The sequence below is a fragment of the Vicugna pacos genome, chromosome 13, assembly GCF_048564905.1.
Source record: "Vicugna pacos chromosome 13, VicPac4, whole genome shotgun sequence".
In the NCBI taxonomy this organism is placed as follows: domain Eukaryota; kingdom Metazoa; phylum Chordata; class Mammalia; order Artiodactyla; family Camelidae; genus Vicugna; species Vicugna pacos.
Window position 1 is genome coordinate 1,920,176 of NC_132999.1, and position 22,742 is coordinate 1,942,917.

The 22,742-nt window shown below is 35.3% G+C and overlaps 1 protein-coding gene across 1 annotated transcript in view; it reads right to left on the reverse strand.

The window, feature by feature from the left end:
* PKN2 (protein kinase N2) overlaps positions 1 to 22,742 on the reverse strand; it is a 110,999-nt gene that overhangs the window by 32,114 nt on the left and 56,143 nt on the right. The window contains exons 4-8 of the mRNA XM_072974013.1: positions 17,770 to 17,887; positions 17,283 to 17,428; positions 16,979 to 17,192; positions 3,325 to 3,510; positions 2,213 to 2,322 (exon numbers count right to left, since the gene is read on the reverse strand). Coding sequence (XP_072830114.1) covers positions 2,213 to 2,322; positions 3,325 to 3,510; positions 16,979 to 17,192; positions 17,283 to 17,428; positions 17,770 to 17,887 — 774 coding nt within the window. The remainder of the gene's footprint in view (positions 1 to 2,212; positions 2,323 to 3,324; positions 3,511 to 16,978; positions 17,193 to 17,282; positions 17,429 to 17,769; positions 17,888 to 22,742) is intronic.

The window sequence follows — 22,742 nt, forward strand, 5'->3', positions numbered from 1 at the left end:
ATCAAACCCAGAGTTTTCCATTTCTCTTTGGCAAACCCTCTTTCTCTTTCTATTCTTGGGAATACTGCTTAAGATTTGACTGTTAGACCTTTGTTTTCTTTCATCATAAGCTCTTTCTCATTATGGGCTAATGACTCTTTTACTGCCTCCTGTAGGGAATGGTACTGACTTCTATCAGATCATCCGATCAGATGATGCCAACTCCCCTATCGAAAGCCTTCAACTGCCTTCTAATTCACAGACTGTAAAGGCCCAAGTAATCTGACACCCACCTACATCTGCTATTTTACTTCTCCACACGGATCTGTCTTATGATTTTTACTCTTAAAATACGTCAAGTTTTCTCCCACCTCGAGGTATTGTATGTTTTGTCTCCTTTGCTAGGAAAATTCTAGCTGCATCTTTGGTAAGTCCGGCAACTTTTTGCTCATCAGGTCTCAAAAGTCAAATGTAGCCTCCTCAAAGAGACTTTCCCCAATTATGTTCTCTACCTAAAGTAGACCCACCGCCTCATTATACCACCATATTTACTTCATTGCACTTGCAGATTTTTAAAAAACTTGTTTACTCATTAAAACATAAGGTCCAAAGTATAGGCCTTTGCCTATTCTGATCAATCACCACCAGCATCTAGAATGTGCCTAGCACCGAAGAGAAAATCAGCGATGCTTAAGCCTAAGAGTTTCATTACAGCCATTCCTACATGTATCTCCTTCTTTCTATTCCTACTGCCACATTTTACTTGAAGTTCTCTTCACCTTACAGTTGTAGTACTGGAGTAGCATCCTGCCAATTTATACGCCTCTAGTCTCTGTCCCCTTAAACTTGTTCTTCATACAATCCCCAAATCAATTTTTCCGTTATGTCTCTCTCTTCACCTTCAACAAGTATAATCACCTTAGCCAAGCATTCATTCTAAGTCCTCAATACCCTTTTAAGTGAAATCATACAGTTTCAGATGAGATGGTAAGAAGTCTGCAAATAATCAGATATATCCTGAGAGGCCACTGAAATAGAAGCTCCTTGAGGGAATCTTGAGAGACCTTGTTTATATTGTTTGTTGCTAATCTATCACCTGGAAGTGCCTGGAATTTAGGAAGCATCAATGAATATTTGTTGATTAAATGAATAATGATATCACAGTAATTTTTTACGAATAAATGAATGACCCTAAACCACAGAATGAATGCCAAGATGAAAGTACTATTCTTTGAAGATCAGTCTGGTACTCAGACACGTGGAAATTAGTTAGTAAATTACTTTGGTAAAAACAGCCAACATTAATTGAGTTCTTACCACTAGCCTAGAATTTTTACATAAATTTAATCCTCACACATTTCAATGAAGTAGATAGCATTAAAGATAAATTGGTAAACATAAAAAGTTAAGCATTTTGTTTGAATACACTTAATATTTAAGTGGCAGACACAGTATTTGAACCAAGAAAAGCAACAATGAGGGCCTGATTAGATGCTGGCTGTGAGATGGAAAAAAATAAATTGGAAGAATACTTCAAGAGTAGACACTAGAGCAGTAATTGCCACCTCACATCAACACTGAGTATTATAAACTCGCTTTCACTAATACATGCACTTTTTAAAATGAATCAATCTGAATACTAAATGATAAAAAGCTTATTATCTTTCTTATTTTTAAAATAAAATTATGATTAAGTTTTAATTTTTCTTCCCACACCCCAAAGGACAGATTAGAATCTAAATAATAAAGTTATCGTGGTGGATTTGAATCCACTGTGGACCATGGTAACGTCTGCTGGGTTCCAGTTACAGATCGCATTCTAGTCACAACAGTCACGAGAGCCACTGAGATACACGGAGGAACGGCTGCCTGAGCCCAGCAGCTCACTTCCAAGCCAGCTTTGAGAGTGTGACCTACAAATGGTGAGTCAGAAGAATCATCTTAGTGCTGAGAGAGCACTTTTTTAAAGTAAAAAAACATATTTTAGTGTTAGATCTCACCTTGTTGTCGATCTTCTTGCTGTTGAAGTACACATTTTCCAATCGCTGCACAAATGAAAGCTACTGTAGCAATCTGATAAGGCAGATTTACATACGCCTCATCAGATGAGAAATGTCAAAAACACTTAGATTCTTCTTGTATTTTGTTAAGAATAAACCTTATCAAAGTTTTCTAAAACATAAAATTTATCATAAATATAATGAAAACTCAAGTAAAAAAATTCTCATCTTACCCTGTCTAGTTCCAGTGTAAACTTCTGGTCCCATGACTGATTGGAAATTGGTTTCCAGCTAGTTTGACCAACCACAGTATTATCTAGCTTCAAAACTGCACAGACATCATCTGTAATTACAATTTAAAAACTTGCTTGAATATGTTAAAAACTTTAAAACAGAAGTGCCATTGTTGAGTATCAGCAAGTCTTAGGATCCTTTGAAAATAAGGTTTCTCTTACCCCCTACTAAAGCTTTTGAATCGTAAATGGATAGTTTTATATCTGCATACACTCCCACTAGACCCTCCCAAGTCATCCTTTGTGTTTCTCAAAAACACAAATAAGAACTGCTATCTATTTCGTTTATATTCGAACGTAACTGGTAGGTCTAACGGTGCCCAGTAGTTGTTTGCCACATGTATGTGTGCATGTTTGTGTATCATGGAATTATCAATCACCCAGGTCTTCTCCCTCTGCGTTAGCTAAAGATTACCTTACACAATTTCAGTTTTCATATTTTTCCTAACACCTCTCTCGCTATACAGGAAAGCACAGACACGCTCACCTCTGCACTCTGTACTAGGCTAAACTGCCACATGCCTTCCCCTCTAGTTACACGTTTATACTGTAGTTTATGATTATACTTTAGGTGTCCTCAAAGTGATTCATAAACCTCTTGTATTTTACTCTTACCACCGTTACCCTCTCCCCCAGTTCAATTCACTACTGGGATATCAGGCTACTATCCTATTAAAAATGTTTAGTTTAGTGCTTAGTTACCAAAATCTCAGTGTTACTTTAAAGAAGTGTCAGTACACCATTACAAGAGTCAAGATGTAACACAAAAGTTCGACATAAAGGGTGATGTTCAATATTTCATTATTCCAAAAGAATTAATGCTATATGTCATTCAGTTTTCTAATATATTTCCAGTAAAGAAAATTTTGTTGCCTTTTTTTATCTCCCTGTCATTTTGCTTTTGCTGTTTTAAATTCAAATTATGGAAATCATAATTTTAAAGTCTGTTGCCCAACGCTGACTCTTCTCACTCCTCCCTGTCCGCATTGCTCAGTCTTTTATATAGGCCCTTTAATCTGTTACACGGTTGTTAAAAAATCTGGTTACTGAACTGGACAAGTCATCGGTTTTCAGGAGATTTCGACTACTTCCGCCTTTACTTTTACTCGTTCTGCTCATAAACGATGATCTGGTTTCACTTGGACTCCAACCAGGCAGTGCAACCGCTGCTGCCTTTGACCGTCCAGGGACATTCTCTAGGATATCCTGACAGCCCATAAGGCGAACTTCCAAAGTACCTGCAGCGCAAACAAACACCAAGTAAGAAAACGTCAGTTCTCAACATGCAGAACTGCCTTTGCTACCTATTCAGAAATGGGGCAGGGGACAGGGAGGGAGATCTGCTAGAACAGTAAGCTCTCTTCTCCGGGAGGATCTCTGAGGTAACTATCATCTTTCCTGTTTTATTTAGAGAAGCCTACTAAACACTCTTAAGTCAATTAAAACAATTTTCATAGGAAGAACAGCACCTCCCAAAAGCTAGCTGTGGGGCACAGAACAAAACAAGTTACATAAACTTGTGTATCTGAATACTCACTTTTATAATTACACGGAAGAATTACAGAATTATGTGGACAGAACATGTGGGAGGGGAAACAGAGAGCTAAAAAAGTGTGTATTAAAATAAACCCACAGAAAGTAGAAACAAGGAGATCTGACTATGTGAATAACAGCTGTGTTTCACAGTTAACACAGAAAAGAACTTCACAGGGTTTTGTTTCATAAATGGATTTCTGTTCTATCTGAGATATAAAATAACATTATCTTTCCATTTTAATAGTTTAGTCAGTCAAATAGTTACGGGTTATAATTACCTAAGCATAAAGTAATTGTAATTTCCTTAGGCAAATAAATACTAAAGGTGTTCAAATGAAAACGAGGAACTGTGAGCTTAGCCATTTGGAGATACGGCTTCATCATCATTTGGGCTAGACCCAGTATACTAAAATTTTAAAATGGTGCTTCACAGCATTAAAATTTTAGATACTGCACATAGCGTAACATTTTAGAAAGAGTATTTCCTGGTAAAAGCTGTCCCATTAAACTTAAGTAATTAAAACTTAATTTTATTTAAAGTTTTTAATTATTTAAAAATACCCAAAGAACTTTTAACAAAGTAAAAAATGTCTGTATTTACCCTTGACTCAATCAACTGAAAAAAAAAAAATCCAACAAAAAATATGAAAAAAACCACTGCTAAACACATTGGGCATCTGGCAATGAAGAACGGTGCTCTTTGAGAGAAGCGTCCTAAGATTGTGTACTGCCCTGAGACTACTTGGGACACAGCACAGGGACGGGGAATGTGGGTGGAGCCAAGTGGACTACCTGATTTAAGGACACAGAGCTCAGAGTATTAAGACTGAACTGACTGAGGTGACTAGATTTCACAGCAAAGTAAAGGAAAAAAAGACAGCTAGCTGTCCAGTGACAGAAATTCCAAGATGTGCAGAAGGTTCCCCAGACCAAGCGTTCAGTCTTGCCCTAGGAGTAGGGAATCAATTATCCTTAGACTAAACGATGCTCTAGTTCCACATAACAAACCTAAAAGCATTACCCAAGAGATCAAACTGTTTCTAAATAATTTAACTGTGACCTAGAACAAAGCTTAAGAATATGTGTAATATTCGTAGGAATATAAAAATAGCCAGCACCTAATAAGCTAAAATTCAAAATGTCTGGCATCTACTCAGAGATTACCAGGTGTATTTGTTTTCTATTGCTGCATTGCAAATTATTACAAACTCAGTGGCTTAAAACAATACCCATTTATTTTCCAATCATTCTGTAGGCCAGAGTCTAGGTGGGCTGGTCTCCACTCTCTGCTAAAGATCTCATGAGGCTGAAACCATTTTGTCTGCCAGGCTAGGCTTTTATCTGGAAGTTCTGAAGAAGAATCTACTTCCAAGCTCATTCATGTTATTGGTAGAATCCAATAACCTGCAGCTATAAGAATGGGGATCCTATTTCCTTGTTGGCTGACAGCCAGGGGCTGTTTTCAAATTCTAGAGATGACCTGCATTCCTTGTCATGTGACCCCTAACCTCATCTCCAAGCCAGCTATGATACATAAAGTCCTTTTTATGATTCAGATCTCTGATTTGCCCTTCTGTCACTGGCCAGAGAAAATGCTCCACTTTAATGGGCTCGAGTGGTTATATTAAGCCCACCCAGATAAACGTCCTTCACAATACCTCAGAGTCAACTGATTAGTAGCCTTAATCACATATGCAAAATCCCCTTTGCCATATAACATAATTACCACAGAAGTGATGTTCCATCATCATCACAGGTGAGGGATTCTGGGGTTCATTCTTAATATTCTGCCTATCATGCCAGGCAAGCAAATAAATAGAAAACTAGGACCCATTAAAAAAATTATAATCAAATGAAAATCAACATAAAACTGAAATGTTAGGATTAGCAGACATTCCACACAGTTATAATATATTTCATCTATTCAAAAAGTTGAATAGAGACATTGAAGAAATCAGAAAGACCCAAAACAAATATCTGGAGATGAGAATTATAATGTCTGATATTTAAAAAATATTACACTAGATAGGACTGATGGCATATTACACACTGCAAAAGAAAAGGCTGGTGAATTTGAGCTAGAGCAATATAAATGATTAAAAATAGAAGACAGGAAGGATTTGGAGGGTAAAAAAAAAAAAAAAAAAAAGAACAGCACATACATGAACTGTGAGTTTAACTTCTAGTGGCCTAATACATGCGTACCTGAAGTCCCTAATGAAAAGCATAGAGGACGGGGAACAGAAAATATATTTGAAAAAATAATGACTGAAAAACTTCCAAATTTGGTGAAAACTATAAACCCTGGAAGTAACCAAGAAGTTCAATAAACACCTAGCAAAAGAAAAATAAGGAAGTCACACCAAAGCATAGCATAATCAAATTTCTCAAAACAAGTGATAAACAGAAAGTATTAAAAGCAGCCAGAGGAAAAAAGACATGTACATACAAAGATCAGGATGGCAGATTTCTCATTAGGAACAATGGAAGCAAGACTGGCACTTCAAAATGTAGAACAGATAAACAGGATTATACTGTACAGCACAGGGAAATATATACAAGATTTTGTGGTAGCTCACAGCGAAAACAAATGTGACAATGAATATATGTGTGTTCATGTATAACTGAGAAATTGTGCTCTACACTGGAATTTGACACAACATTGTAAAATGACTATAACTCAAAAAAAATGGTAAAAAAAAAAAAAGAATTAAAGTACTGAGGAAGCAAAGAAACCATGAATGTAGAATTCTAACTCTCCTGAAGATATCTTTCAAAAATGAAGCTTTTCCAGATATAAAAATGGGTAAAGAACCCATTATCAGCAGACTACCAAATGATCCAGTCACACCAGTCCTAGGTATTTACGCAAGTGAAGTGAAATCTATGTTTACACAAAAACTATACCAGGATGTTATTAGCAGCCATATTAGAAAAAAGTACAAAATGAAAACAACCCAAATATCAACCACAGGTGAATGGATAAACAAGTTATGGCATATTCACACAACTGAATACTACTAATAACAAAAGGAAAGGAATAACTGATACATACAACATAGATGAGTATCAAAGAAATTTAGAGTGAAAAAGGCCAGACTACCTGCAACCCTCACAAAAAAAAAAGAGTATACACCGTATTCAATTAATATAAAATTCTATAAAATGCAAACTAGTATCTAGAGACAGAAAGAGGTCAGTGACTGACTGGGGACAGGTGTGGGGAGGGAAAGCATGAGAAAAGTAGAAAGGAGGGATTACTCAGAGGCATATGAGGGTACTTTTGGGGATGACAGATATAATTATTTTGATCGTAATGTTGGTTTCACAACTTTAAATGTATTACAAAACTTCTCAAATTCTACACTTTAAATACTGTAAAACCTGGATATTGCTAATGGTGACTCAACCAGACACACTTACTAAAAATTGTAAAACTATACTTAAAATTGGTATATACTATAGTATATAAAGTATGTCTCAATAAAGATGCTAAGGATGGGTTTGGTCAGGCTGTGGAAACCTTATCTACCTGTGAAGTATTCAGGCAGATTATAATAGTTAGCATTTTAATTTTGCTTCAAAAGAAGCAACTTGTTGTGCCTGTGTGTTCTGTTCGCTTTTTCCCTTGTTGTTAAACTGGCAAACTTAGTTTATTCCCACTGTGAATGCTCACATGTAAACACCACCCTGGGAAAACTGAAAACATCTGGCTACTACGGCAAACCCTGGTAGCTTATTAAATATTTTAGTAATTTCAATGTATTAGGAGATGACAGTGTTCAACACCTGCTTTCATTTAGGAAAAAAACCTAGAGGGATTTAAGATCTTTATTAAGTGTCTAGAAGTTTCTTTCTTTTATGAGGTGACACAACTTCAGTTGCATATACCATATAAGAAATTGCTTAAAATTATACTTTTTACTTTTATAACCCATAGTATGAAATTTTTAAAAACAAGTAATCTAAGAAGGAAATGTTTATATTCATAAGCAGTAGTTACGAATTCTATTAGAACAAGTGCGTGCTTTTTTATTCCTTTTAACTTCCTGAAAAAAGTCCTTTATATTTATTTTACTAATTCAGTATTTCATCTTGGTTGAACTAACATTTTTTTTTAATTCTGAGGAAATCTTTTATAAAATCTTCTTATAAAAATCAGTAAATGCCACAAAATTTGGACTAGAAAATTCAATTATATTAATAATATAATATTAATTATAATCACACAACCACAAAAGAAACCAGAAAATAAATGAGACAAACCACAAATAATAGCATCCAGTAAAAACTCCTACTACTTACCCACGCTAATCCTTTATCACGTCTAATCCTTTGGTAATATCAATACTATTTCTCTTCCTAGTTAACTCCATATGTAGTTTAAGGTCCAGCAGAACCTTAAAGAAATTTTTTTTAAAAACCAAAATATCTTAAGAATTATAGGATACCTCCATTTAGACTGGTGATTTACATCACTGTGAGTGAAGTTAAGTAAGGGAATGAAGAACATGGAAAGAGAGAACTGAAAAAGCAAGAGTTGGGAAGACGAGCCAACTAGAATAGAAAAGGAAAATGATTTCCAGCCATATTAGCTGGTTTTCTTCAATGCGGCTTTGTTACTTTTCTAAAAATATTATTAATTTCCAAATTTTTGACAACCATATTTTAATCAATGACTTATTCAGAAATTCTTGAATATTAAAAATACATTCAGCCCTGAGCCACAAAATGGTGAAACTCAGATAATAGGTACAGCCCCTGCCTTAGTATCAAATAATATTTATCAAAATCTGTTCAATGTTAAACTATCCTGTGCTAGGGTTAACTGCATTTAGGTGGATGACAAAGTCTTTGTTCTTCACAGGTCTCTATTACAGTTTTGATTTTAAAAAACACAGTAAGAAGATGGATAAGGCAAAGACATTAAACAGGCAGTATGCAAATCAGATTAATTGCAACAGAAGGTTCGTGCTAAGAATTACAGAAGACGTGACGGAAAAGATAAATGCATTAAATAATAAATATTTAAAACACTTAAAACGGAGAGTTTAGACCAGAGGTTCTCAAGCTTTCTCATTTCATGCTACCCTAGTGTCTCAATTTTTTCACTGTGCTCCTAGTTTAATAACATACCTAACAGTTCTGTTTCATAGGATACTGTAACAAATTAAAAAACTATTGAAAAAGTAATACATGTAGCTTGAAAGAATAAAGTAGTCTTATTTCATTCTTTAAAAATCAAAAAAAATTTAGGGGGGCAGGTAATTAGGTTTGCTTGTTTGTATTTTTATCTTTAATGGAGGTGCTGAGGATTGAAATCAGGACCTCATGCATGCTAAGCAGGCTCTCAAGAGAGGGAGGTCCCCCCTCTTGTTTCATTCTTAAACAACCATGTTTACTTCCTAGTAAGATGTGAGTACCTACCAGGCACTGTACAACTTATCAAACTTTGGACTTAGACTGGAACACTTATCTTCTGTTCCACAATGATCTTCTCATGTTATTTATTATAGCAGTGAAGGAAAACCCAGGAATACCCAGCTTTGTTAATTTATGACACAATCAGAAAGAATGTAGCGCCACCTAACGGTGAAACTGTAACTACCTTAAGCTAGCAGTTCAGCAGTGACTGAAAGAAGTGCAGTAACACTGGGCTTCCTTCAGACACCTGAAGCATCCTGTTGCACCACTGTGAATTCATTTTGGCATCCCAGGGTAACTCAAGATTTAGGAACTCAATTTGCTAACTGCAGATTTAGGCTGATCCTAATAGTGGTAACAGCACAGTTCAAGTGTGAATTTGTCCTTCAAGTTTTAATGTAGAAGTCAGCCATAGTATGAAGCTGACTGGTGGGGGGAGGGAATAGCTCAGTGGTAGAGCGTATGCTCAGCATGCACAAGGGGCTGGGTTCAATCCCTAATGCCTGCATTAACAACAAACAAACAAACAGATTACTGATACCCAAAGCCACTAGAATGTGACAGCGTGCCATGCAATTCTGAAGAATACTTTTATATCCTCAAAATATTTAATGATATATTTTTAAGGTAAAGCCCTTGCTGATATTTATGTTGATAAGATAACTTAAGGATTCCTGGGGATGAGGGAGGCCTGTGTATCAAAAGTATGTCACATTCACATAGGCCATAAAAACCTTTGTAAGTAACGGTCAGAAAATGGTGGAATAAGGCAGTTTCTCCACAGAAACACAGGAAAACAAAGAAAAACTAGCAAAAATTGTTAGAATTAACTTTACCAGGTATCAGGGTAACAGTCAAAGGTTTACTGCAACCAGGCAAATGCTTAATCAAAAAAAAAAAAAAAAAGCTGGGTAGGAGAGCTTTGTGGCATTTTCATTTACCTTTGCTTCATCCCCTCTCCCTCCACCCGCAATGGCTTTCCTGAAGACAGCAGGCTGCATTCCTGGTGTAAGTTCCTGGTGCCAGAGAGGGCAGAGAAGACCTCATTCTGAAAGAACTGTCGATTCCTGCTTTGGCCTCTCTGAGGGCCCCCTGAAAGACTAACAGCAAGGGGTTGTTCCCCCCTTCCCCCTTCAAAGTAGGTACTCTCTCAGGGCAGAGATACAGCCAAGTGGAGGGCATTTAGAGGCATATGAACCAGCCACCGCAGACTAGGGCAAAGGAAATCAGCTGGGACAAACAACAGATATCCTAGGGTCTTGGGGGAAAAGCTAGGAGTAAGATGTTTTGGGGAATCAGAGCTTTGCAATGCTCCCACATATTACTGGAAAACTAGAAGGCTAAGTGCAAAAGGAGCCATCCTTAGAAGAGATATGAGAAGGCCCTAAGCACTCATATCTGACGGATCTTTAAGTTCTGTGCAAGCAAAGGCAGAGTTAGCAAACGCCCGGGTGAACGCTGAAGGTATGCCTTGAACATAAACACAGAACCCAGCTGCAAACACAGGGCAAATTTTTCTTTCTGCCTGAACGTGTTAAAAGAAATGTCTGTCAAAACACTAGTTCATCACTAAATTAATGGAGACTTCAGTGACCACGTATGACACAGAATACAGTCTTCCTTAGAAAAATACTTTATAAAAATCAGTAAACAACTATATCCCACATCAAACAACAGTAAAAAATAATAGAGAAGGGGAGCATCTTCCAGAGTTACACGTTAAAATACTCACCATATCCAGTTTAAAAAAAAATGAAGCAAGCAAATAAATAAGAGTATGGCCAATTCATAAGAAAAGCAGAAATTCACACAAACTATCCCTGAGGAAGTTGAGAAACTAAATTTACTAAACAAAGATTTTATATTGACTGTCATACATATAGTCAAAGCTTACATATGGTCAAAGACCTAAAAGAACCCAAAAGGAAAAAGGGAGAATGTTATTTCAGCAAACATGGAATATTAACAAAGATACAGAATTTATATATAAGAACCAAACAGAAACCAAACAGCTGAAAAGTACAATAACTGAAGTTTTAAAAGCTTACTAGAGATGTTGAACAGGCAGATTTGAGCAGGCAGAAGAATCAGCAAACTTGAGGATAGCTGAATTGAAAGCATTCAGTCTTAGGAGCAGAAAGGAAAAAAAAACGAAAGCTCAGTGTTATTCTACCTTATTTCAATGACTGGGGAATGAGGGCCATTACATGAAGAAAAACACTGATAAGAATTATAGCTGACTTCTCGTAACAGAAAAGTGAAAGCTAGAAGACAATGAAATCACATTTTTAAAGAGCTGAAAGAAAAAAAAATTAGAGCTCTACATCTACTGACAACATTCTTACAAAATGAAGGTGAAACACGCAGAAAAAGAGTGGAAAAATCAGACTCCAGCACATTTTCACTACCATAAACGCTAACAGAAAGAGCTACAGGCTAAAGGGAAATTTTAACAGAAAATCTCAAGTGCAAGAAACAAAACACAACAGAAAGAATAAACGGATCATTAAAAATAAAGAACAGTGTTTCATTTTCTTTCCGGAAAAAAGTAAGTGTAGAAAAGTAAAATTACAGTTGCCCCTTGAACAACGTGGGAGTTCGGGGAGCTGCCCCGTTGCATGGCTGAAACCCACATGTTAACTTTACAAGTGGTGCTCTTTCTCTGTAGCTCCACACTCTCAGATTCAGTCAACATGGATTGCATATATCCTTAAAGTTCTTATCCCTCTAGAGTGAAAACAGTACTCAAGGATGTACAGCGGAAGCTTGAACCACCTGGGTTTGAACTGTGCAGGCCTACTTGCACGTGGACTTCTGTTCACTAAACGCATACGACGGCACCATATGATCCACAGACGTGGAGGGTGGCCTGGGAAATTATACACAGATTTTTGACTGAACAGAGGGTTGGTGCCCCTAATCCCAGGGTTGTTCAAGGGTCAGCGATAGAATTTTAAGGCATAGGCAGAAGCGAAATATATTACAACAAGGATATGAAAGGGTGAAGTGGAAGGATTTGCAAATATTTCTGCATAAAATTTTAAAATGGATTTGGAAGTAAGAGAGTATGTTGTGATCACAGACTGTAATAACTTCAAAACACACTCAAATCTCTAAAATAAGCAATAAACACACAAACGTGGACATGCACAGGCATAACTAAAAGGCTGTTGAGGGATACAAAAAGCAAGCATTTGCTTCAACAACAAACTACACAGGGCAGGGAAGTATAAAAGGGGGAAAAGAGCAAATGCTATTCAAACATCAAGATTGTAGAGTTTAATACACATCAAAAATAATATTAAAATGACAGTTTATAACGGGCACTTTGGGAGTATCTTTTGTAACTTTCTGTTAGACCCAAATAATTTATTGCTTCTTTTATCAAGTACAGGGGGAAAAAAAACTTAAGAATATCAGGAGACAATCACAACAGAAAAAATTTGTCTTCACTTCTTTATTTATACCAAAAATAATTTTGAGTAACAATAAAATATAACCTGCACTGATTTTCAAATCATTTTGAAATGTTTCATAAGCTTTTTCAAATAATGACAGTATATAAAGCCCAATTCTTCACAAGTAAGTTAGAATAATTACATGGCAACATCCAAAATGCTCCATACTTTAAAACCAGGATTATCAATTCCCTTGAATATCACCAGCAAATGGGAAAATTGCAAAATATCCATAAGTAACTTCATCTTTTATATGTGGGAAAAGACTCCCCTGCGTCCTTACTCTGTTTGTTTAACAACAAAATTCTCTAAGCTTCTAAATCTCAACTTTGTGTTCAACTTACAATATTATACAGATAAGCTTTTTCTTTTCTTTTATAATCAAATAGTGTACACATTTTGTGCTGCAGCTGTTGGTTGTAAACAACATCTGGTTTGGCATCATGAGACTTGCATTTAAATCACCCTTCGTAACTTTTGAGGGTCAATATCAAAAGTTATCAAATTGTACATCAAATATGTGCAATTTATATATATAAATAAAGTATTAGAAATACAGGTGACTAACAACTTGAATTAGATTTTTCATGTTAGGTTAAAAAAAGACACCTATACAATGTACATAAAATATTTCACTTTAAATAAAAAGGATCAGAGAGATTGAAGATAAAAAAGATGGTTCCAGAGCTGTAAAAATAAATGTATGTTGTTAGCAAAAAGGCAGAAAAATTCATTAGGTTACTTTAGGCATGAGGAGGATAGTATGGTTCTACTAATATCAGACAAAGTAAACTATAAGCCTGTTTTCAGCGATAAAAGGGAGTATTTATAATGATATAGAAGTAAGTTGATCAGAAGACAGAAAACTAAATGTGTGTGCTACTAATTAAAAACAACACAAAACAAACAAACAAAAAAATAGGAGGTAAAACTTAACAAAATTAAAGATGGTCTGCAATTTAACATAATCTAATCTAATCAATTCGACACCTGGCTTGATTATGTTAAGAGTCTTTATGTGAACTTGTTGAGCTCCACTAAAACCAGGTTTTTGGAGCGATCCTGGCAGTTCACACCAGAGAGACGTGATTCATGTTTGTAAACAGGTTAACAGAAGATTGCTGGTGGAAAGACTCTCTGAGTCCTAATGCTTGCCTCACCCTCGTGATGTCTGATATTCATGAAAGTTGATGCCTGTTTTTGTGTTTACATAGGTGTCTCTGGGCCCCCAAAATGATTCTACATCAATAAACACTTGTTGTTCTCAAGAAAAAAAAAAAAGGAGACTAAGTGATTTCTGGTATACTGTTAAGAATATAAACACAGGAGTCTCAGAAGGTGAGAAAAATGTCAGAAATAGTATGTGAAGAAATGATGACAGAAAACTTCCCAAATTTGATGAATGACATGAATCTACACATCAAGAAGTTCAAAGAATCTGAATGGAATAAACTCAAAAGACATTAGCATTCTGATACGCATTATAATCAAACTGAAAAATCAAAGACAAAAAGGGGAATCTTGAAAGCAGCCAAGAGAGAAGCAACTCATCACTTAGAAAAAAACCTCAATGAGATTAAAAGTGGATTCTTCATCAGAAAGCATAAAGGCCAGGAGGGACTGGGATGATTTTTTTAAAATGCTGAAAGAAAAAAGCCTGTCAACCAAGAGTTCTATACATGCAAAACTATCCTTCAAAAATGAAGAAAATAAGAGAGTCCGAAATGAACAGAAGTTAAGGGAGTTTATCACTAGCAGAACTTTCTAGAAGAAGTGCTAAAAGAAGTCATTCAGATTGAAACAAAAGGACACTAGACAGTAACTTGAAATAATAGAAAAAATAAGGCAGTAAAACTAACTACATAGGTAAATTAAAAAGACAGTATTACTATATTTTTGGTTTGCAACTTTTTGTTTCCTTTATGACTTAACATGCAAATGCATAAAAGTATAATCTAATATATAATATAATCTGCTAATGAGCACATGTTGAGTAAAGAAATAATCTATGACAACAGCTGTATAGGAGCATAATTTTTGTAGGCTATTGAAGAGAAGTTGGTATCAATTCAAACAAGATTGTTATAAATTTAGGATTAAATTGTAATCACCAAGGTAACTACTAAGAAAATAATTTTTAAGTATACAGAAAAGGAAACAATGAGAGAATCAAGAGTAAATTAGGAAAATTTAATCTAACACAAAAGAAAGTGAAAGAATTCAAGATAAAAAGATTAAAATTTACAGAAAACAAACAGCAAAATGTACAAGTAAGTCTTTTTGTTGTATAATAATGAATTTGATTCATTTTTGTCCCTGGTTCCTAGGAGGGAGCTTCTAAACCCTTATAGTTTCCCCACTGATAGCAGTATCTTTGTTATTCATGGTAGGCTCCTGAGACCACATGTGAATTTATGCTACCAAAGGGACTCATGGTAGATCTGTACACAGTTCCAGGATAGGGACAGGCTATATACCAGGATGACCAACCATGTGGTTAGAGAGCTAGTGCTTTGAGCCACATACCAGCCTAATCCCCTATCCTTCAGAAAGGGGTGGGAGGTCTGGAGACTGATTTCAATCAATCCTACATAATGAAGACACAATAAAATCTCTGAATACTCACAGCTAAAGAGAGATTCCCAGTTGGTCACAGAATTTAATACGCTGAGAGGGTGATGCATGCTGAGAACAAGGAAATTTTATATTTGGGACCCTGCCAGATCACTCCCTATGCATTTCTTCTTCTGATTGGTCTTAATTTGTATCTTTTATAATAAAACTGTAATAGTTAATATAGAGCTTTCCTGAGTTCTGTAAGTTGTTCTGTGGAATTACTGAACCTGAGGTGGTAGTGGGAACCCCTGAATTTACAGACAGTTGGTCAGAAATGTGGGTGGTTGGGGAAACTCCAAGCTTCCAGCTTGTGTCTGATATGAGGGCAGTCCTGGGGGAGCCTGTGCCATTAACCTGTAAAATTTAACCTAACTCCAGGTAGTCAGCATCAGAATTGCACTGCACCTTATCAGTAATTACCTTAAACATATATAGATTAAGATGTTCAAGTTAAAGGCAGAGATTTTTCAGAATGTTAAGAAATAAATAAATAAACCAAAACCATGATCCAATTATATGTTGTCTAAAAGAGACTCATTTTAGATCCAAGGACAGAAACAGATTGGAAGCAAAAGAATAGAAAAAGATATTCAATGCAAACAGTAATCAAAAGAGAGCTGGGGTGTCCATACTAATATCAGGCAAAATACTTTAAGCCCAAAATTATTATAAGAGATAAAGGATATTATATTTTGATGAGAGTCAATCCATTAAGAAGATAAAAAAAATTGTAAACATATATGCACTTATAAACAGGGTCTAAAAATATAAAGCAAAAGTTTACATAATTGAAAGAAAAAGAAAGTAAGTTTACAAAGATAGCTGGAGACATCACTATCCCACTTTCAATAATGGACCCACCAGGATGGCAATAATAAAAAAAAAGGAAAATAACAAGTGTTGATGAAGATGTGGAGAAACTAGAACCCTCATGCTTTGCTGCTGGAAATGTAAAATGATGCAGCTGCTATGGAAAACAATTTGATGGCCCCTCAAAAATAGAAACATAAAATTACCACATGACCTAGTAATTATATGTCTAGGTATATTCTCAACACCACTGAAAACAGGTGTTCAAATAAAAAACTGCACACAAATATTCATAGAAACACTATTCACAACAGTCCAAAGGTGGAGACAATCCAAATCAAGAATGGATAAATAAAATCTGATATATACTTGTACAACAGAGTATTATTTAGCCACAAAAAGGAATGAGGTATTGACACATGCTACAAGAATGAGCCTTGAAAAAGTACACTAAGAGGCCAGTACATAGAAGGCCACAAATTACATAATCTTATTTATAGGAAACATCTATAACAGACAAATCTATAGAGACAGAAAGTTAATAGTGGCTGCCAGGGGTCGAGGGGAAAGGGGGCTTGGGGAACGACTACTTAATGGCGACTCAGTTTCCCTCTGGTGTGATGAAAATACTTTGGAACTAGAAAGTGGTGATAGCTATACAACAGCATGGATATACTAAATGCCTTTGAATTGCGTACTTTACAATGGTAAAATTAATATATTTTGCTATGTGTATCTTACCACAATATTTAAAAAATCTGTTTCCACATTTTTATTCATTTATTAACCAGAAACAGATGTTGATAAAAAATGCACACACACACACACACACACACCAATCAGGAAGAGACATGCCACGTACCTGTCAGGGCTGCTGGTTTGGACAGCGTGCTATACTGGCTCTGTGCAGATATCATACTTTGGCGTGGACTCAGTGTTGGTGACGTAACAAGTGACAGCTCCTCAATGACAACACTGCTTTTGGGATGGTTCTTGGGAAGTTCATTTAATCTTTGCTCTAGCGAATACTTCAGAAGATCCAACTTCTGACTTGATTCATTAAATCTTGCTTGAGCCTTGAACAGGGAAAAGACAATGTTGTCATTTAAATAATAATATTCTTTGAAAAATGTATTTATTAAGTTAAAATTTTTATTTGAAATTACTTCTGAAAGTGCTTTTCTGTCTGTTACTTTTCCTGAGCCAAGTAATTTCATTACATTCTTTGCACCTTCTGCTACTGCAAACTCTATCCTAAAATGATGTCTTAATTCTTCCATCCGTAGTTCAAGAGGACTTATGACAGGTTTGGCTAGAGAAGGGAAAAAAAAAACAAAACAAAACTTAATTGAACCATTTATTTGACTGTCTAATATGTAGTGATTAAAACTCAAGAAAAAGAAATGAATTCTGACAACATTAGAAGTTAGTCCTAAAAAGTCAATAAACACTGAAGTAATACCCTAGTAAACACAATATTGAAATACAGAGCCTTTCATTTTAGCCATCGAAACTCAAAGATAAAACTCAAGATAAAAACCCATGATGCTGCTTCCCTCTTAATTTTGAACCGTTGCTTCTTTCCTACATAAAATTTATTTAGTACCATAGGCCCGTAACAATAAGAATGACAATTTATCTCTGTTCCATCACCATTATCAAAAGCCAATTCATTGGTCTGGACTGCTTGAAGAATCTGCATTCGTATCACTTCTATTTTTGTCTTGCTGTCCTGGAGCAGTTGCTGAGCTGTGCCATGGAGTTTCCGATCCTATTAAAAGTAAGTTTGAAAAGGTAAGCAGATAGAGAGAAATAAAACATTTTTATAACTTCTAAATAAGATCAAATGATATTAGCAAGTGAAAAACAAGGGTCAAAAGAACACTGTGAGCACTATAATATATGTTAAAATATATATACTGGTAGATACATTTGTTTTAAAAAGCCATCAAAGGGATAGAGTGATAAATAAGAAAAATAACTCCATTAGTTAATTCAAGAGAAAGCAAGTTTCTCTGCTATTATTTAAGTTACTGTTTAAAAAACATCCAAATTCACCTTCGTAGTTTTCTCTTTCTTTGATTTATACAAAATATAAAGAATTTTCCTATATCACGGTCAATAATTCTCATACTCAGAAGCACTGTATGTGATGGATGGCTCAGTGACTAAGCCTTAAAGTTTCAGAAAATCTCTTCCTTCCTGCTTATATTACAGCTAAATTTTCATGAAGCTTCACGTATATAGGAACGTTTATAAAATAGCTAATCATAGATAGTATTTGTGCTCCCTTAAATTTATGATAAAGGAAACAGGAAACAGCATTTGTCAACACTAGTAATTATGAGAAAGGTCCCTACAAATTTGAATGTCAAAAAATGAGACCTCAAAAAAGCTATGGAGTATCTTACAGTGAATAAACTGTCATGTTTTAAGATTTCAAGAAAGACCCTGAATTGAGTGAAACAATGTTACCGTCATACCTCCCAGTTTAGTTCCAGTTACACTGAATTACAAAAAACTTACCGTTTTAGGGATTGTGGTAGGCAAAATAATTATCCACCAAAGACGTTCATGCCCCAACCCCCAGAACCTTGTGAATATGTCACCTTACATGTCAAAGGGGAATTAAGACAGCAGGTAGAATTAAGGTTATTAATCACCCAGCCTTTACATTGAGAGTCCTGGACTATCCAGGTGGGCCCAATGTAATCACTAGGGTCCTTCAAAGCAGAAGAGGAAGGCAGAAGAGGAGTCACATGAGAAGAACTGGAGATGTAGGAAGAAATGAGCCAAGGAATACAGGTAACCTCAAGAAACCAGAAAGAGCAAGGAAATGAATTTTCTCCAACAACCTTCAGCGTATGAGATCCATTTCAGACTTCTCAATTATAAAACTGTAATAATAAATTTATGCTGTTTTAAGCCACTAAGTCCGTGGTAATTTGTGACAGCAGCCACAGAAAACGAATACAGGATTTTTTTTCAAAAGTTTTATGAGACAAGTAGCAGAAGTTAATGCTATCTCCTACTTAGTTATATTAGTTGTCAAAGTCTAGTAGGCTTCAATCCACAAAAAAGGAAGTGACAAATAAAACTAAGCAGTAAGTTAGGAAATACTTTTTCACAAGAAAGACCGATTTTTACATATTATTTAAGCATTTCTACTTTTATCACTGAGGCAGTCAGAATAAATTTAGAAATAAAATACCATACAATCAACCTATATTCTCCATGAGATTCAAAACTAGACGCTAAGAGACAAGCATCAGCTGTGCAGCATCATTTCAACAAATCAAACACACACACGGTACACCACAAGTAAGGGGGAGAATGGAGGTACGTGTGACGGAAGAGGCAATGTTGCTGTTACATAAGGAAAAAAAGGAAGTGAGCTGAAATATATTCCATTAAACATCAAACTAGGTTAATATACAGTGGAAGAAGGCTGAATTTTTCTTTCATTTCTCTCTTGCTCCCAAAGTCAGTCATTCGTTTCTAGTCAGATTTTGTTCTTAATATTAAGTAAAATATTCAGATTTCACAACAAGGAGTTGGGCTTCCATAGCTTACTAAGTCCTTTAAATATCTATTTACAACATTAAGTACATACACACATAAACACACATACTGTATTTTTTAAAAAAACTATACTTCACCACTAAGGATACTAACTTGAATTTGGTGTTTGTCTATGACTCACTATATAAGCTTTTAGGGAATATACCTCTTTACCTCCCACATTTAAAATGAAAATGCCTTTCTCTTTAATTCCTTCTCCTATCCAGTATTAGGAACATCAGACAAACTGAAGATTTGAATTAACTTTTCTATTTCTTTGACATCAGATCAGAATAAGAGAAAAAATTAGTATTTCGAAATTCCTAATTTAATGGGACAAATAGGTTTCTTGAAGACATTATGTAAATAGGGACACTGCTTTTTAAAGTAGAGCTTTTGTAAGCATTAGTTAAAGCTACAATTTAACTTGGCATTAACATGATTGGCATTAAAATGTTCTTTTAGAGGAATAAAAATAATGATTAATTACCTATTTCAATGAAATTCTAATGTAAAAGTATAAAGATTAAGTAAGGTCTATGCATAATACAACGCTCTTCAATTAAGCCACTCCTTTTATTATTTTATCACTATGTGAAAAGACAGTACTGTCATTTACTTCTTTAGAAGTACCTTTCTTAACAATTTCAATTCAACATGCAAGGAAAAGTATTAGTATTTCATTTTAAAAAGTAAGTGACTTTTCTCACACAGATTTCTGGAAGATATGCACATATGTTAAAGGCTTTACAACTGACACTGGGTATTACCTACCACAGGTAATTTACACTTACTGCATGTCAGTCTTACGTTTTCCAACACAAAATAAAGTTTCATTGTCAGTTTTATGCTTTCAGGTATTCAATGGATTTTTTTTATTGAGCACCTAATATGTACAAGGCAAGAGAGAAGGTAGATCCAAAGTATATGAACAGGTTTATACATTAGAAAAATGCCGGCTTTACGATAAGATTTTGGAAGATTTTTACATATATAGGTTGAACCATATGAAAATGCCAGGATCAGTCTGATTTTGAGCTAAAAAACAACTTCATATGGTTCAACCAACAGACTAGATAAAGTGGGTAACTATTAGTAATTAGCATTCTATAATGCCTAATACTTATATTTCAAATGTACAATATTTTACAATTATAAATAAAAATAAATTTTATATTTTTAAATTATAAAATGTTTTTGCTTCATAAAAATAACTTTGTTTTACAAGTCATAGTGGGATATTATAACAAATAAACTACTCTATACACACAGCTTTTGGAAATCAATCAATTAATCATTATCTTTATTTTTCCATTACACATTTATGGCTTACTTCACATGAATTATATGTTGTCACCTCTGGGTAAAAATACAAAGATTAATCAGTTAGAATGCTACACTATAAAATTTATGGTTTGAAGAGATACAGATAATTATTATATATACCAGAATGTTAAAAGTAGTCAAAGAAAAATTCAAAGGAAGATGGGATCAATTTTAGCTGAAGGAATCCAAAACGGTTTTCTGTTAATATAGATTGGAACATGCCAAGTTTGGAAGACTGCGGACAGGAAAGCCTGGATAGATGGTCAGGTACTTTCAAATGAGGAGAAAGAATGAAAAGTCTTGGGAGCACTTAAAGAAAGGGAAAAAAAGTGCTAAAAAGAACCTCAGATTTTAATAATAGCTTGGTTTGTCAACTGAATATATGAACAGGAAAACATTTCTTCAACATATTTTATCAAGCCCTCGGAGATTATTCTGAAAATCAATGGTACTATATAAGAGCCATGAAATTCACATTCTAATGTTGAAATACATGATACAGAAATCAACTGTGTGAATCACTATTGCAGGTAGTGGTAATGCAGTGAAAGGGATAAGGAGACACAGGGTTGCTATTTTACATAGGACAGTAATGAAGGGCTCGCTGAAATGGCAGCATTTGAGCAGAAACTGTAATAAAGTGAGAGAGAAAGCCAGGAAAGCACTTGGGAGAAGAGCTACTTAGGCAGAGACAGTAAATGCAAAGGCCGTGAGGTAAAAGCGTACCTGGTAAGTTCAAGGGATAGCAGAGAAGCCAATATGGCTAGAGTGTAACGAGAGAAACTGTTTCAGAAGATCAGATCAGAAGGTAGCCAGGGGGAAATCATGTACGAACTTGCAGAATCACAGTAGGGACTCTGGGTTTTGTTCTAAAATTGCTAGAAAGCCACTGGAGTGTTTTGCACAAGAGTGAACATATCTGATTTATCTTTTGAAAGGACAACTCTGGGTATAACATGTACTGGGGTAATAATTTTATACAGAATCCAATAACCAGAGTTCTGAAGACGGCTGTCTATTGTCAAGCTGAATCAATTATGCCTATCCCTAAACCTGGGCCCCAGCATCAACGATCCTTGTGAAGGATACCTTCATTCACCAGTCTGTCTACATAACCAATCTAAGAATCTTCTTCAACTCTTCCTTCTTCCCCACATCCAGACACCACATATTTATTCTACCAAAATCACGTGACTCTGTCTTCTTTCCTTTCATTGTTATAAGAGGCATAAAGCATGTTTAACCTGGACTACTACAAAAGTCTATTTAAATTTGCTGCCTGAAGACTTGACCCTCTCTAATTAATTCCCCAAGTCTGAGGAACATGGATGTAAATTTTCTAAATTTTAAATCTGATTGTGATTTTCTCTGCTAAAAGCCTTTCAGCAGCTCCATGTATCTTGTAAGACAGAATCTCAGCTGCTTAATTTTGTACAAAGTACTTTATAATCTGGTTTGTCTCTCCTTATGCTCCACCTCTCACTACACCTCATTTACTTAAAGCTAGCTGTCACCAGTGGGGAACAGAAAAAAAGTCCTGTTGGAACCACCTGGAGGACTTTCCCCAAATAAAATGCACCCTTCTGGAGATTCAGATCTATTATTCATAAGGGCATGGCCTTTCATTGAAATAACCGCTAGAGTTGACGACTATTACTATTAGAAGTATATTCCACCCACCCTCAGGCATGTCAAATGAGAAATCGAGTGAAAGCTTCTACTACAGCCACAGGAAAGCT